Source organism: Urocampus carinirostris, chromosome 8 (assembly GCF_059441175.1).
Source record: "Urocampus carinirostris isolate Australia breed hairy pipefish chromosome 8, RoL_Ucar_1.0, whole genome shotgun sequence".
NCBI lineage: Eukaryota > Metazoa > Chordata > Actinopteri > Syngnathiformes > Syngnathidae > Urocampus > Urocampus carinirostris.
In genome coordinates, this window is record NC_142356.1 from 14,639,752 (window position 1) to 14,657,438 (window position 17,687).

The 17,687-nt window shown below is 37.6% G+C and overlaps 1 protein-coding gene and 1 pseudogene across 1 annotated transcript; both read right to left on the reverse strand.

Moving 5' to 3' along the window:
• Nucleotides 1-4,832: 4,832 nt before the first annotated feature.
• On the reverse strand, nt 4,833-14,016 carry LOC148360785 (CD276 antigen-like). The gene is made up of 5 exons (XM_088342910.1): nt 14,007-14,016; nt 12,187-12,492; nt 7,142-7,264; nt 4,950-4,988; nt 4,833-4,873 (listed from the first exon to the last, which is right to left on the reverse strand). Exons 1-5 carry the CDS (start codon nt 14,014-14,016, stop codon nt 4,833-4,835), a joined length of 519 nt encoding a protein of 172 aa, XP_088199036.1.
• A 391-nt stretch (nt 14,017-14,407) lies between these two features.
• LOC148360786 (insulin-like growth factor 1 receptor pseudogene) lies at nt 14,408-16,702 on the reverse strand (annotated as a pseudogene).
• Nucleotides 16,703-17,687: the final 985 nt, after the last annotated feature.

Genomic DNA, 17,687 nt, shown 5'->3' on the forward strand with positions numbered 1-17,687 from the left:
TTCGTGACGTCAGAGGGATTTTTCAGTCCAGTTGTGTGTATTTGGTCAAATCAAATAAAAAGCCTCCTTAAACAGTTGTGAAATATTTTTTTTTATTGTCTGGCCGTTGCCAGACATGGGATTCAGAGGCATGTCAAATGCATTGGGTGTTCAACTATTATAACCCCCCTTTTAATTTTTTTTTTTTTTTTTTTTTTTTTTTTTTGCACAGCACTGTTTCCAAAGTTTTTTAGGGTTGTGATTTATGATTCGCTTTTTTTTAAAAGTATGGTATATTTTTGTATTTGTTGTTGCACTGAAAAGTCAATTTTTAATACACATTTTTGTTGTGTCATGGGGGGTTCTAGTTTAAAGTTGCGTGGTATAAAAGGGTTAAATGAGTTATGTTTATGTCATAATTTTAAAAAAATGTTCTTTTATTTTAGGGGAACAATGATTTTCGAAAAATATGTATTTTTTTTTCCTTTTTTCTTCTTTTTCTTAATTCCCCCCTGGCTTTTTTACTTTTCCTATTTTTTTTTTTTATTTTGTTCTCCATTTTCTCTTTTATTTATTTTTTTCTAGCGTTTTAAATCCTTTTTTTCCCTCTTTTTATTTTTCCTGCTTGTTTTCATCTTTTGTTTCTTTTCTGCCCAGTTTTTCTTATTCTCATCTCATCTCATTAGCTACACCGCTTATCCTCAGTAGGGTCGCATGTAATTTTTCTCATTTTCCTGCTTTATTTTATTTATTTATTTATTCTCTTTTTTCGTTTTATGTTTTATTTTTTTCTTCTTTTGTTTTTATTCTTCGCTTTTTGCTTGATTTTCCCCCTTTTTCTTATTTTTTTCCGCTTCTCTTTCTATCTTATCCTTTTCTTTCTTCCACAGCTTTTTACTTGATTTACTTTTTCTCTTGCCTTTGCTATCTTTTATTCCTTTGGTTCTTTATTTTATTCTTCTTTTTTTTCAGACTGCCCTCACCACTACATCCACCTTTATTTGGGTGAGCAGAACGTGTGTATGGGTAGGCAATGCCCACCCCTGCTAACGCCCCTGATGTCTGCCATTTGTTTTAAACACGTCTTTTGTGTGTTGTACAATTTGTGCAACAGGTGGCAGTCTTGAGCTGTTTTATTATTTTGTTTATTGTGAGGAAACGAAGTGCTGTCACAGAATTACTGTTCTTAGATTGCAAAACAAATAGCATGAATAATGTACAGGATTGTCTCAGAAAACTATAATATTGTAAAATATGTTCCTTTCTTAATGCAATAAAATCGATTTTTTTTTTTACCATTGAAAGCAGATCATTTGATCACAATATAGTAACATTCTGACACATTTTACAGCTGAAAGAAACCCCCCTGATCAAATTATTGTAATATTTTGAGACAGTTCCATATTAAAATGGATTAGTTTCCCGAGACAGACCTTCATGATGCAGGAAAAAAATGTATAAAATAGTCTTACCAACATAATTGTTAGTTTGATTTCCGGCTAGCGAAAAAGGGAATTGATTTGATTATTTGGGGATTAAAAAATGTACAATTTAATAAAAGGACAGGAATATCTATGTTTTATTTGAACCATTTAAAGTAGACAGCATGTGACAAAATATAGAATTTAGTTATTTACAAGATATGTTAACAATATACTATTAACCTGAAATAATTATTTTACAGTGGTTTTTAATCTGGCAAATGTTCTTTCACAGTCAGGATGGCACTTTTTAACGTCATTGTTTATTTCACACGTTATGATGATTATATTCTAAATTTTTGAAATTCAATTGTTTAGATTGTTTTCATCAAGCTAGTTATATTAAGTGTACAATTTAATTCAGAAAGAAGAATTTAAAACAAAGCCGTTTTTAAACAGTGTTTGACACCTTTTTCACAGTCAAATTCAAGCACTTTTTAAAGGACTGTCAAAGCCAAATTTCCAATTTCTCCAGCACAACTAAAATTAGAAATCCATCCATAGTCCTGTTGTTTGAAATAATTGAATACTGCCTGTCGGAAAAAGAACCAGGAAATTTGATAAATCCTAAACTAAATATTCAACCAGAAGCTATTGTTCACTGAATGGGGCGTGGAAAATAAAACAGAGTTTCTGTGCCCAATTTATTAGGGTTTGTTGCCGTCTCAGTTTAATTTATGTTGTAAAAAATTTTATTGTTTTATTTCTTACTGACAGCACTAAATGACATCAAACTGTGGATAAGAAAGTCACTTTGTCTAAAGTTTAACTTACGTGTGAACTAAGGCATGTCAGCGTCATTTTTAAGCAGACTTGTTTTATTTGTCGTCATTAATGCGTTGTCTAATAAGTCAGACTGCCGGGAAACGTGGGAACTTTTTTAAGCATTCAAAAGTACTTCACCCCAAAATTCAAGCACTTTTCCAACCTTGAAAATACAACATTAAAAGTCAAGCATTTTAAAGTATTTCAAGTCCACGTATGAAACCTTTCCTTCGGAGAAAGTTTTTTGGGTTTGGTTAATGACTTCCTTTAAAAATGATTCAAATCATAATTGTCCATAATGACTGCAAAAAAAGAATCAGAATTCCTATTTTGGGTTATACACCCAACCCTCGTGGGGGTCAAAATTTTTAATCACACACATGCTTTATACAGAAAATTCCAAACAAATTTCCCATCATTTACAAATATTGCATCAAATTGTGCATATAAAAAGAAGAAAAGCTTAAGAACTGTACAAATGGCGAAACGTTTGCAAAATATATTTTCATTTCAGTTAAAATCATGTAAAAATAAACATTGACACAATACCAGGAAGTAGTGAACGGTTAACCATTTTCCCCAGCAGTCGTGTGTACTTTGGCCAATGCTAATAAAACGATTTGATAACACACGAAGGCCTGGGAAAGATGAATCATTTTCACATTATCCTTTAGCATGAAATCACAACAAATGTCCGATTTACCTCTTGAACACTTAACGAGTGCTACCAGAACACAAAGTTCAAAAATAAAATCAGGACTTTCGAAATTCACTAACATTTCAATGCTCTGGGTCACATACTTGACCCGAAAACCAGTAGTATTTTAATTAGCTTGTTTTTCAAAAAGTGCTACATATTTAGTCATTACAGGGTTGACTTACACTAAAATGAACGTAAGGTTTAAAAACAAAAATAAAAACGGAATTGATAGTGTGGGAAAAGGCTGCCTTGCTTTCTGAACTAACCAAGTTATTGATAAAGTGAGGATTAATTAAATTGTGTGTACCAGAACGTACATAGGCAACCTATTTTAAAGTGAATAGTTCACTTAGAAGGCTTAAAGGTACACTGTGTAGTATTTGACCACAAAATTTTGCTCTATTGTGTCATGTAACCGAAAATGAGTGCTACATTTACGAGGAAGAATCCAACTACGGAGTCTCAAAGGGACCAAACCGCAACATTTTTCTTTTGCCGAGCTACTTAAGAGGTTTCTGTTTTTTCGGTTGCCCGTAGCACTAAGATGGTGGACGATCCCTCCTTTTAGGTGAGCCTCGTTTTATGCAAAAGAAATGCTAATTTCTTGATCTAGTTAATAAAATGCATGTTTATACAATAGTTCATGTATTTCTATCTTAGTATTCAAATCGTTTTTTCACCACTATGAGGCATTGAATAATAAACTCTGTCCCTTTAAAGGGACACTTGTATTACCGTACTTTCCGGACTATAGGGTGCTCCTAAAACCCCCAAAATAATTCATTTTTGTCACGGTTGCCAATTGCCCTCACTTGGCCGTGCCCGTTTGGCGCTTGCTGCGGCTCGTTGCCCTATTTAAACTTAGTGCTCTCATTCACTTCTTGTCAGTCGATCCCGCCTGTCTTGTCCTGTCCTGCATCTTGCTCCAGTTTTCGGTGTCCGGTATCGATCCCGTTTGTCTCATCCGGTCCGGTATTAATCCCGTCATTCCCTTCAGGTATCTACCCGTGTGTCCTGTATCGATCCCATCTCGTCTGACTTGTCTCACTCCTTCCGCCCAGCGATCGTCGTATCCCTCGCGTTTGTGTTCACGCGCATGACTGCCCCATTCCCGTAAAATAAAGCATGTGTGAAAACGTTACGCGTCTGGGTCCTCTGTCTGTGTGGATTCTGACAAGTTTAAGTACGATGAAGAGTTTTGAAAAATGATTATTTATTTTTTTCAATTAACCTCCTGGCTCTTACTGTTTTAATTTCGTGTTCCTTATAGTCTAGTGCACCTTATACAGTATGAGGAAAATATTTCAGAAAAAAATGTTTTTGGGAAGTGCGCCTTACATTACGGTGCACCTTATAGTGCAAAAAATATGTCCCTTTAAAGGGACACTTGTATTACTTGTCCTTCTAAAGGACATCTGTTATTAGTAAGCGCCTCCTAGTGGTAAAAAAAAATCTTTATTAATAAAAAAGAAGAAAATACTGACTTTAAAACAAATAAGAAAAAAACATGATTGTGCAATTTTTTTCAAATACAGGTAGATTGAGAAATTTGAATTTCTTTTACATAACATGAGCCTCACGTAGAGGGAGCTGACATAATTGTCGACTATCTTGCTTCTACTGTCATGATTACCGATGTGAATCACCTGTGCCTGCTCCTTTGGCGCCAACTGCCTTGGCCCCCTGTCCCTATTTAAACCCACTCCTATCCGTCCCCTTTTGTAAGTCCGTCTACGAACCTCAGTGTATTTAATTTACAATAGCTTGCGATCATTCAGTGATTTACTGGAAAAGTTATCATAAAAACCCAAACTTTTGAAAACACTCCAAACTTTTGACTCGTAATTCCTGTTGGTAGGTCGAATGGGATGTGACAAACGAGTCGTCTCCTAGCATGTTTTGCTATCCTAGCATTCAGGTTTCACCATGAGATGCTCCAGTTGACAACCTTTAGAGAAGAACGCAAGGAACCAGTGAAAATAAGCTAAACGTGTTTCGAAAGAGTCACATTTTAACAGACATACCTTGCTCTTGATCGATTCCATTTGGGGGATTCTGTTCTCCTAGAATGAAACAAAAACAAGCTGTTGAGAACTAACATTAAAAAAAAAAAAATAATAAAATAAAAAGCTCAAACAAGGGGCCGCTTTGGGTTCAAAAGTTGGCCCAGGGGCCTGGACCAGTAGACCAATCCAATGTATTGCATATGCATTTATGAATAAATATACATGCAGACATCTATATAGTGTATTTCTTTTTGTATTTGTCCTTAAGTAAATTTGTGTCACTGAATTGAAAAAGAACCTTTTTAGAATTCAAGCAAATTAATATATTCGGTCCCTATTTTTAAACGCAAAATGTGATATTTAGTTTTGCATTATATTTGGAATATACCTGTAGTAATATCCTGTAGTTGTATTTGTGTGGTATTTTTTTGTAGTATTTGCGCGGTAGTTTGTTTGTAGTATTTCTGTTGAAGTATTACTGTAGTATTTATGCAGTAGTATTTCAGTAATCAAGCTCCCACTTGTCTGCCCTAACTGTGAGCCGTCTAGTCATTGTTTGTTTTGTCTTCTTATTAAAAGTTATCTCTATGTGATTGTGTCCCCGTTTGTTTAGTTTTTTTTCAGTTTTCACCATCCTCACCAGTATATTTATTCACCTCGTTGTTTAGTCTATAAAATAGATCTAGATTGCACTTAATTTGCATAATATAATGGTGACCGAAATATAATAACAATAACAGAGCTGGTAGTGATAAGAATAAAGATAGTAATAACCAAACACCTGAATAATAGTCATGATAATGGTTGTAACAATACAAAAAAGCTTAATTGTTAGTTTGACCCATCTATTTAGAGTAAAGGTTTCTGCTCAGTAACATATACAGTAATAGTGGATAACAATAATAACATCAATAGCCACATGACAGTTATAATAATCATCATCATAGTACCCATCTAATAACTTTATAATGCTACTTATCACTAATATAATTCCGCCACAAATGATAACAATAACAATTAAGATATAATAATGACGTTGATTATTATCTTAAACCATTACTTTGCTATACAATGGTTCTGTTCTCTAGATCCCATTCAGACCAAATTTTAATCCCCTCTGTACTTTGACAATAATGTTTTTTGTATTTGGATTTAAACAAGTGAATATTTGGACATTGTTTGAGATCATCTTAATTTTTTTGACTCCACGTACTGACACACACATACTTTTCCTGATGGTTCTCACTGGTTCAAACTTGAAATTACTAAATCCCCTCAAAAGGGAAATGTTAGGATTCGAATGGAATACAGGAACCACGAGTGTCCAAATTCAAACAATGCCTTCATCGTATTGTATAAATTGTGTTATTGGTATCGGCACCGCTCCAGGCTTCAATATTTTCGTCGTTTGGGAAGTTAAAATTTAGTATTGGGACAACCTTCACAATAACCTCTACTTAACCCTGCCAATACTTAACTGAAGTTATTCTGGGCGGTTGCAATTTCACTGGCAATTTCCACTCTGGCAAAAAATATTTGAAGCTAAAAGCATGCTTGAACTAGTATGGAATGAAATGAGGAGGAAAACTGCCTGTGATTACAGCACGAGTTAACCTGCTATCCTACATTTTGGTCATGTGACTTTCTCCATAAACTATGAATTAACATCACATTGGTATTACTATGTAGTCAAACACATTTAAATCGCCAAGTATGCATTTATGGAATTTTTATGTGGATGGATGGGATCCGATATCAGGCATTGGTGCTGATACCAGACTTTTTTAAGGTATTGGTACTCTCAATGAAAGTCATTAACAATAGCACTGTGTGATTTCTTTGAAATGTAAACTGTCGTACAAATTAGATAGACATTATATTAACTATTTAACAACCAGGAATCCTAAAAGTAAGGAATGGTAAATAGATTTTAAATGAATGCATTGAGAAAAAAATCAACTGTATTAAGAAAAAAAAATAGTCATTTTTGTAAACATAAAGGATTTTAACTACTAATGCTATTAGTATGTGGTATCAATGACTACTACATGTTTAAGAAGTGGTCCAAAAAATGTTGTAAATGCTTATCAAACTGTGTGCCCTTTGCGCTAATTAGTAACAAAAAGAACTTCTCAGCTTGACCCCTGTTCTAGAACGTCTCCCTCATAAGAGATGAAACAGCACAAAGTAGTAAACAGTACTGTACTAACTTCTAGAGCGTTTCTTCTTTAGAACAAGATACAAGAGCAGTCCAACGATCAGTGATCCGATGACCACCGCCGGTGCTGCTACTCTGATGGCCATGTCCGAGCCGTTCGCTTTTGATTCTTGTCCTAGAAAGGTAAACAACATCGCAGATAAAACCGGCGGGAACATTCCTTTTGCACACCCAATAATATTTTTACTTTCTTTTTGGGTTTGGTTAGTTAAACATTAAAAACATTTTTTTTTAAAGTCACATTTATTTGTACAGCCCTAATCACAAAATGTCTCTAAAGACTGCACAGGTTACAATTACACTATCCCCTGTTCTTAAACCAGACGTTGGAGAGGGCACTTTATTCACAGAAGTCACTATATTCAGGGAAAAATACAGCATGTATTGGTGTATAACCAAAAGTGAGCATTATACACGAGGTTTTTCGATTGCAAAACATTGAATGCAACAAGAATAGAACCCGGGTCATGGCAGTGAGAGCATCAAATCGTTATCACTAGAACACCAGTACAGACGCTGCCCTACTAACGAACGTTCGTAAGTTGAATTTGTTCGTAAGTTGCTTCAGTGCTATATTTTGTATGGAATTTATGTTTAAGGCTTGTATAAGTAACCTGTATTGTTTGTACTAAAAAACAAACATGTCACAAAATAATATGCTCTATGAAGATAAATAAAGTTAAGTTTAACTAATGTTTGGAAGATGGGCTTCAATAGTTTGGCGACTTCCTCCTCCGTGGTAAAAAGTGGGCGAAAAAAAGTGATCCAACCACTTTCTCGACCGCATCAAGCTTTCTTATTCCACTTTCATTTCAAAAGAAAAGGCTCGCCTCTTCTTTACACTTTACACCAACCATATTGAATGGATGCACAAGATATTAAACAATTAAGATGTCAAAGTACAGTATGTTTACACACAGACTAGGAAGAGGAAGCGGATTTCTTCTTCGGGTGGATGCTGGGTGAGCTCCCACAGCGCCACACGCCGGAAGCGGCAGAAAGAAGAGCTACAGTACTGTCCTGTACTCGGAAAAAGGTGCACACAATACAAATTCTAACTTACAGCAATGTCCAGATATTTTTTGACATTCCGAAAAAAAATGTAAGTATCTACCATTTTCTACCAAGTCAAATGTTCATAGGTAGGGGGAGCATCTGTAGTATGGATTATATTCTAAAAGGTATTGGACTTTATGTCATTATCACACTATTTTTAGTCATGGTACCAGAGACAAATGTTGGAATTATGGCCATATGTATTCAACAGTGGTTGTCACTTATGATGCTGAGTTTGAGTTGAGAAATTGAGAAGAAGAATAAAACCTTCCCGCTTTTTAATGAAAAATTAAATTACATCGGTGGATGTTATACACAAATAACCACTGTAAGCTTTTTTTCATTCAATATATTCGACTGAACTTGCTTTTCAAGACATGGATACCTAAAAAAAAACTAAATTGTTTCATCTAGAAAACAGTAGATTGTTTTACTCAGTTGAAGTTTTTTTTGTTGTCATCTTGGTATAAAAATATTGTTTTATTTCAATATATTGTTTAAAAAGAAAAGAACAAAGCCAATATCTTAAAACCAGGAAAATACATCTTTAAAATGAATAAAATGGCATAAGAATCAGTTTTTCTGCAGTATAATTAGAAAACACTTGCTGAAACTGAGACATTCTTGTTCTTTAAAACAATCCAAATTATTGTTTTTTTAAATTTAAACAGACCATATAAAAACTTTTTAATTTGATTTTTTTTTTCTTCGTTTATACAGGACCGTCACACAAAATTACAATATTGTGATAAAGTTCTTTATTTTGAGCAATCTAATAAATAATGCCATTTATTCGCAAATGATTACAAATCAACAGAAATATTAAGGTTTTTATTTATTTAAATATTGCTATTTCTAGCAAAAATCCAAATATCCCATCACAAAATATTACAATATCGTGAAAAAGTATATTAGGGTTGGATTAAAGCTAAGGAGAGTGCCCTGTAAAATATGATCATTTCCAGAAATGAATATAAAATCTGCCATTTTTTAATTGATTGGTTAAAACACAAATAAATCAAATAATTAAAATTTCAAAGGAAAACTGTGTCTAGTTGCAGGAGAAAACAGATCCTATCAAACCTGGACCAAAATAACTTTAAAGAAGTTATGTGCGAAGAAATAATCTGTGAGGAAATGTTACGATGCACCGAGGCGATAAAGCAAAACCAAAGAAGCAAAAATCAAAACAAGCTGCCCAGTTCTGATCATTTTGTTTAAGAACTAATCTTATTCTCAAGATCTTTTTAACATTGAAATACATGATGAACTTGTAAGTCTTTTTGATTCGATCAAAATGTGATAAAACTGTGATGAAAACATAAAAACAAATACCATGATAGGTTTTTGTTTCATTTTGCTTTGTTTTCCAATGTACCGCAAAAAGTCCCTGGTTCTGACAAAACTAGTTCAAACTTGTCTATCAGAACTTCACAATTTCTTTTTTCTGAGGAAATAAAATCAAGAATCTCTTGCTCTTCTGGAAACACACCTAGTTTTGGCTGCTCCCACTTTTGGAATGAATAAATAAATAAAAATGCGAATAAGGGCTGCGTGGCGCAAAACGTAAGCTCTATATTTCTACAGGTCCGTGCCAGGACAACCATACTGTGGAGAACAGTGCCAGATTATAACATAGACTTTTTGTGTTGTCATGGGTGGTTGCCGCTGTAATTAACCAAACTGCGTTAGCTTGTTGTCGTTCCTCGATGATTAAAGGACACTCCAGCGACCTGACGGCATTTTTGAGAGATAACTTCCACTGCTGTTCAATTCGGATGTATAAATTAAAACCTTGATTTGTGGTTGAAAACATTGGAATACCGTGAGTATGTTGTAAAGGGTTCCTGTAGCTTAGGGCAAGTTAAATTCAAGACTTTTTAAGACTTTCTTTGATGCCTTTATAAATCCAATTGGAGACCATGTTGACAAAAAAAAAACTCAAATATTTCTTGCATACAATACAACGTGCACGGACATTTTTTCGGGATGTCAAAAAATATACAGACATTGCTGTAAGTTAGATTTTGTACTGTGTGCACCTTTTTCCGAGTACAGGACAGTACTGTAGTGCTTCTTTCTGCCACTACTGCCATGTGGCGCTGTAAGAGGTCACCCAGCATCCACCCCGAAGAAGAAATCTGGCTTCTACTCCCGAGTTTGTGTGGAAAAATACAGTACTATGTGTACTGTATCTAGCGCGCTAAGAATGTTAACGTTTTATTGTTTAATATCTCATGCATCCATTAAGTGAAGAAGAGGCGAGCCGTTTCTTTTGAAATGAAAGTGGAATAAGAAAGCTTGATGCGGTTGAGAAAATGGTTGGATCGCTTTTTTTTCATCCACTTTCTACCACGGAGAAGGACCTCTTGAAGCCCACCTTCCAAAAGTAAGTTAAACTCAACTTTATTTATCTTTATAGAGCATGTTACTTTATGAAATGTTTATTGTTTTAGTACAAAACAATACAGGTTACTTATACAAGTCTTAAACATACAAAATATAGCACTGAAGCAACTTACGAACAAATTCAACTTACGAACGTTTGTAAGTTGGGCAGCGTCTGTATTATTATATTTCTTTTTACTTTATTTAATTTATACTTATTTTCTGATTGTTTTCTCTGTATTTCTGTCTGATCCCTTGATGAAACAGTCAATCACTGCAAAGTTGAAACTTTCATATCAATATTGTTTGTAAATGATCCAATGTTCAAAATGTAGTATATAAAAAATTCAACAAAGCTTTTCTTATAAAAAATGTTTTGGTGCCCTCTACCACAACAAAGTGGTGCTATAATTCCCAGCATCACAACGAAATGGTGTGCACTGTAATTTGCATTGATTTAACATTCTTGGTGGCAAATACATCCCGTGGTACAACTAATCGATGATCTAGTTAGTTGCCACCGCTTTTGATTATCGATTTTAATCGATTTTGTCGATTTGTTGTTGTAGCCCTAAATGTTACTTCATCTTTTTAGTTCAAACAATTACAAATCTGTTCACATTTTTAAGGCTTTCAAAGTTTGAATTTAAGACAATTAAGGCCTTATTTTTAGAAAAATTAAATTAATGCCTTTTAAGACTTTTCAAGGATCCGTGGGAACCCTGGCTGTAATTATTCAATTAAGTACTGTTAAACTTTCCAATTAGCCAAGTATTATATGAATAATGTTGAAATGTAAAATAATTTGTCTTCTAAAAAGGGTGTCATGTCATGATTACCGTTGTGAATCACTTGTGCCTGCTCCTTTGGAGCCAACTGCCTCAGACTCTGATTGGCTCCCGATCAGTATTTGTACCCAGTTCTGTCTATCCCCTTTTGTCAGTCCGTCTGCGAACCCTAGTGTATACTAGGCAAGCCTTTTTCAACCCTGACTCCCACCTGTCCTGTTTTTGCTCCCGTCTGTCTCAGGCTACGACCAGTTTTTCGATCCTGACTACGTCTGCTCTCCCGTCCTGACTTACGACCCGTTTTTGATCCCGACCACGTCTGTTCTCCCGTCCCGGCTTATGACCTGTTTCTGACCCCGACCACGTTTTTGCTCTCCTGTCCCGGCTATATCACAATCCGAGTTTGAGAGCGACTTGCTTCCCGCGCCTAGCGAGGAACGGATCGTGGGCGCAGCCCTTCCTCTTTCCTTTAAAAAAACTAGTGAAAAACGTAACACAATTAGGTCCTGTTTCCGTTCTGGTCCTGACATGTCATACATCTTTCTAGACATCTTGTATTTAGAGCGCATGCGTTGTGGAAAAGAGCAGCTTGCCGTTTTCATCTGTGCCGCAATGAAAACAAAAGAATAAGGCCAAAGTATTTGAAGCCGTAGTAATTAAAATGTCACAAAAATTAACCTGCACCTGTACCTGTACAGTTAGTATAGTGTAGTCGGGAATTTATTAGGTATTTTGCAACAAGTCTTTTTGCAGTGAGTGGATCAAATATGCAACCTGCTTCTCCTTTCAACCAAAATGGTCTTACCTGCAACCTGGGCTGTGTCGAGCAACGTCAAACTGGTCTCGCCGTCTTTGCCGCCGGTGGCATTGAACGCCACACAAGTGTACTGGGAGGGTTCCCTTCCGAGGGACAGATTCAACTCGCTGGACAGACGGAACAGCTTGTTACCCAGCTCCTCGGTTTTAGAATCTATATCGAGTTGCTTGGTTCCGACGAACCAGCCCAGTCGGCCTTTGGGGTAGCCGCCTTCCGTGTGGCACGTCAGGGTGACTTTTGAATCGGGTTTGACGTCTGTGGGAATGGTTTGGATGCTGGGTTTGTTGTATTTAGCTGCAAATGACAGTAGAAACTCATAAATATCATAAAATCTTAAAGTGGTACCTCTCTACACGAGCAGCGTTCAGAGTTTCTACAATTTTTTTACGGCCAAATTCAAGCACTTTTTAACGACTTTTAAATCCAATTTTCCAATATCTCCAGTACCATTAAAAGAAGAAATCCGATGTGAATCTTTTGTTTTGCAGAGCCACGCGTAAGATTTTTATTTTTGCATGTGCATTCATTAAGACATATGATTATTAGATCTTGGGTAAAGTTGTGGATCTGAACAATATACTTTGATGAAATCTATCCCCATGTAGGTGTTGGGTTGTAAAGTAGGCTGAAACGTATTTGCTCAAGGTGTGTATTTCTAATCAGTTGATGTTCCTTTTGGCTGTATCATAGTCTTCCTGTTTTTGTGTAAAGGTGTTGGTACTTTTCATTTGGGGTGGTCTTTTGTCTTTTGTCCCAACATACCAGTACTTTTCCATGTGTTGTGATTTCAATAAAACACAAAGGCAGAGGGGGGGGTGACCCAGAGTGATTGTGACCGGTGAGCCGAGAGCGAGTAAAGTGTCCGCTCCTCCCCCACTCCCCTCCCGCTGCAGCTGTTTAAAAACTAAAAAAGTCTTTGCCTGAATTTTCTTCTATCGTTAGCCAATTTATAGCTCCCCCACACGTCAGTGGTCTGCTACTTTGACGCCACAAGGGTAAAAATGAGTAATATGTAGCCCAGATTTTTAGTTGCAGGAAGTTCTTCCCATTACGATTAATGACTAAGGAACACTACCTTAATTTTTTGCAAAGTCCATAACGAAAATGTCCATCATTGATATGTAATACTTGCAATAATATACATTTTGTAGTGCCCTGTTTAGGTGTAGCATGCGCCTGTCCTCTAATGCGCAACCCGCCGAGGCGATGACGCTTTCTCTGACAATGCGATAAAAATGAATGCCAGCTGCCGTTAAAAACCAGGGAAGAAGAAATGTAACGGCGAAGCAAAGCCACCAGAGCAGTGTCTGCGTCTTTTTTAAGCGGACTAGTGGATAAACACGGCAAGAATTTTGAGCATTTACAAGCACTTCATTCAAAATTCAAGCACTTTTCAAGCCTTGAAAACACACCGTAGAATTCAAGCATTTTAAAGAATTTCAATCTGACTTCTTAACATGAGATTTACAATTTTTGAGTTTTATTTTTGAAGAAAAACCTTGCTTGGGATACAATGGAAAATCCAGGTCACCAGCATTCACGTAGGCTACCAGTATCTTGTTCCAGAGTACGGGTGAAACCTACTAAAGGCCCAACATAATTATGCTGTAATTTAAGTATGTGTGTATATTCATTTGAAGTTACGGTCATTTTAATTTTAAGTGTACAGTAACTGCTTACGTATTATCAACAGTCTCTTAATCTCAGACCTGTCAACCTCAGCCAATGGCTCCCCGTATTAATGATCGCAATTCCCCTATTGAGCGATAATAACGCTTACAAGCACAACCCGACACATACTTACTCACAACAAGACATATTGTGCAGAATACCGCGACAATATTAGTAATAAACGATGACATTGCCGTCTGCTAACAGTGAACGAGACACTGCAGACTAGAGACGAAATGGACAAGACGAGATCGGTCTTTTTCTGAAATGTTTTTCCCGTATAGAAATTTTAACACGGCACACGCAATTTTAAATCATCAAAAAACATGTAAGATTCGGGGAAAACATAAGTTGACAGGTCTGAAGTGATCTATGTGTCAGGTTTAACCCAACAGATGTACAAAACCTATATAAAAAAAGACACAAAGAATCGTGAGTATAACTTACTTGCAAGGAGAAATATCCATAGTCTACCCTAAGGCAGTCTGCTGGATACTCTGAAATATTCTTATGCTCCTTGTCTATTTATTGTGTTCGGAAGGCCCTAATTTACATAAGGTCTCCTCTGCTAAGGGAAGGGGAGTAACAAAACAAACAGTTGAGACCTGTTTATACGATAACATGTTATCTATAGCAAACAAAAACTAGGTGTGCCTGCGGTCAGAGAGGTCCCTTATCTGGCCGCAAATAAGGTGTTTATCCTGTTTCCTCCTTCTTCAAACACAAGCAAGAAAGGCGCATTGTATGCAAAGAAGCTTGTGCAATAGTAGAATAACATCTTTAGAGTTTAAATCCATCATTTCCCTCCTGTTTATTCACTTTGCACTATTTCTCTTTGTCATCCAATAACTTCTTCTCTCGATTTTCAGTTACAGAATCATGTTATAGTACTCATGTTACACTTAGAGGTTAAACTTTGTCGTCTGATTCACCGTAGTCAAAAACTTCTGAAAAAAGATCTGGAAAATGTAAGGAAGTGGCATTTGCCAGGCCAAAAAGGTCCCGGCGACGACGATCTTGAGGTCTTTGCAAAAAAAATGGCGTTGTGGAGGAAGTTCTCAAAGAGCTTGAGAAAGACGCGGTCATCCTTCTCCCGGTCCTTCTCCTCTGGGGTCTTTGGGCAAACGCAGCAAGGACCCTTCTTGGCCCCGGACAATTCCGACTTGGTGGGCTTGCTGATCTCCTCCATGTCGCTAAATCCCGTGGCAGGGATCCGGATCGGGATCTTCAGCTCTTTGGAGTTGTAATTGTGCAGGTATAGCTCTCGGTCTTCTGGCTGCCGCTGCCATCTGACGAGGTAGTAAGTTAGGTTGCCGTTGGGAAAAAAAAGGCGGCGACCATTTGACCAGCAGCTTCGTGGATGAATTTGCGTAGGCACGGGGTTCTTTGGGCACGGTCGGCAATGACAGACGAGTTTGAATTCAAATAATGTCACTCTTTGCACCAGGAATGTGCTTGTCCTCCACCCGCAGGGTAATGGCCTTGACAAAAATGGCATACTGGGTCCAGGGTTTGAGGTGGTGAATGGCGACTTTGGGGTCCGTATTATTATCCTTCGGAAGATCCACGTCCACCATGTGCCAGCTGTTGGAACCGCAGCCGTCCTGGCCGTCGAATTCGGTGATGTTCTTGAGAAGGGGCCTCCTTGTAGTAGACCATAAAGCTGATAAGGCCTTTGTAATCCCGTGGATGGTAGCGCTCCCACATCAGGCGGATGGCATAGCTGGACGTGCTGTTGGACAAAATCCTGAGGACGTGGCTCACACAACTGGCTCTTTCGCCGTTATTGCGAAAGTCGCCTTCCTGGGGCTTTTCCGTGACGCTGGTTTTCTCCCACATGGTGTGGATCTCAGACATGCAGAGTTTGGTATTGAGGCGGAAGAAGAGGCGTCCCGCACGGATGGTTAGGTTGTGCTGAGTCCAGTCCCAGAGGTTGTGAAGGTGCTGGATGTTGATGTCCAGATTGCCGGCGATGACGGTGCAGTCCTTGAGGGACTGAGCGGCGTTCACCGAGTCGATGACGGAGGTGGAGCAGATTTTGTCGCATAGGCTGTTGCAGGCGCTGCACAGCATCCGATTACTCTCGTTGGTGCGGACCCGGAGGGGCAGTCGGGCATGCACTCGCCCTCGTGGATGACGAAGTGAACGTCGCTGGGCAGGTGAACTTGTGAGCAAAGGTCCATGGTGATGCAGCGCCAGCCCTCGAACTTGAAAGTGCCGGGCGGGCAGTCGGGCACGCAGCGGCCTTCGTGGTAATAATGCAGGCAGGCGGCGCATGCCGTGTCGCTGTTTGCGTGCGTGCAGCTGCCCAGACATTGGCGGTGGCAGCATTCGCCTTTTTCGGTGCATGCGTGCTTGCAACGGCTGGGACACATTAATCGTTGTCCATTCGCAGCAGCTCCACCAGGATGGAAAGTTCTTTTTCCTACCACACTGCAGCACGGTTGTATGCCGCAAACTTCCAGTGAGAGGTTTTGAAGTGACCCTGCAGCGCCCTCCAGAGTTGCAGGGTTGGAGCTCTCAGCAAGGAGTGTCAAATATGGCTTCACCACTGCCGGGTGCAAAAGCATCTCAGCGCCCGTGGGGTTCTTGGAGAAACCTGGGGAACGCCATCCCAGTTGTCTTCCTGAGAGTTCTTTTACTTTTTCTTCTTCTCTTTTGCACATTAAGGTTTTCTTCAAATAACAATAAAAACGTTGCTATAATTGCTACTATCAATTCGCCTACCGCTACCATTCTACCTGTTAGCATTCTACCTGCAGATCTGCAATTCCTCCTAACACTTCCAGAGTTGTGGACAATCTTCACTGGTTTGAGACGACTGCAAACTATAATTGCAGTCCCCTTTGTAGCCAGACTTCCTCTGAAAGTTTTGTTGAGGAATAACAGCTCTCCAGTAGGTACCACAGTGCTATTACAATGACGCCTAAGAACAATCAAAGTGTATGCTAAAATAGAAACATCGAAACAGTTGTTTTACTCATGCTTAATTACTTTCTTACAGTGTGTCAAATGAGCTCATGTGTTTTTCTGCAATCTTTACTGCTTTTTATCAGGACCCAATCACCTGGTTCAACTAATTGGCTTTCCTATGGAGACATAAAAAGTGTATCATCGTTATCATTACGATCCGCCAGTTGCTTCTGGTGCTGCAACATTTTTCTCATGTAATCAACCAGAGTACTTTCATCATCAGTTTCCCACATATTTTTAAATAATGGTAATTCACCAAATATTACTTCATATCGTGTTAGCACATTTGTACTGATGATGTTAATATACAGTTTTACTAATTCTAGACATTTAGTCCATGGTCTTTTGGTTTCTTCCATACACTTCCTAAGTCTGTTTTTTTATAGTTCCATTCTTTTATTTCCACTAACCCTGCACTTTATGGGTGATAAGCACAGTGATCTTTTAGGTCTATATGAAATGCCTATTTTAGTTAATTTTTTTGATTTACAAAATGTGAACCATTATCACTATAGATCTTTTCTGGAATCCCATAACATGGAATTATGTCTTGGCATAATGCTTTAGCTACTGTTAGCGCATCTGGGTGTTTTGTAGGAAAAAGCTCTATCGATTTTGAGAATGAACCTATTATCAATAAACATAACTTTTTCCCTTCACTATTGTTAAGTTCTATAAAGTCCATAAAAGGTGATTAATTACAGTTCTCTATCTTTGGAAACTGTCCTCTCTTTGGTCTTAGATTACCCTGAGCATTGTGCTTTGCACATATCAAACATGTTCAACAATTTTTTATTTTATTATTATTATTATTATTATTTTAATAGGAGTTAAAACCATAGGTT

Excerpts from the sequence above, each read along its gene's own strand:
- LOC148360785 (XM_088342910.1), bottom strand. Across the intron at positions 7,265-12,186 it reads CGACACAGCCCAGGTTGCAG|GACAAGAATCAAAAGCGAAC; the intron begins GTAAGACCATTT and ends TTACCTTTCTAG. Across the intron at positions 4,989-7,141 it reads AAAGAAGAAACGCTCTAGAA|GAGAACAGAATCCCCCAAAT; the intron begins GTTAGTACAGTA and ends GTTTCATTCTAG.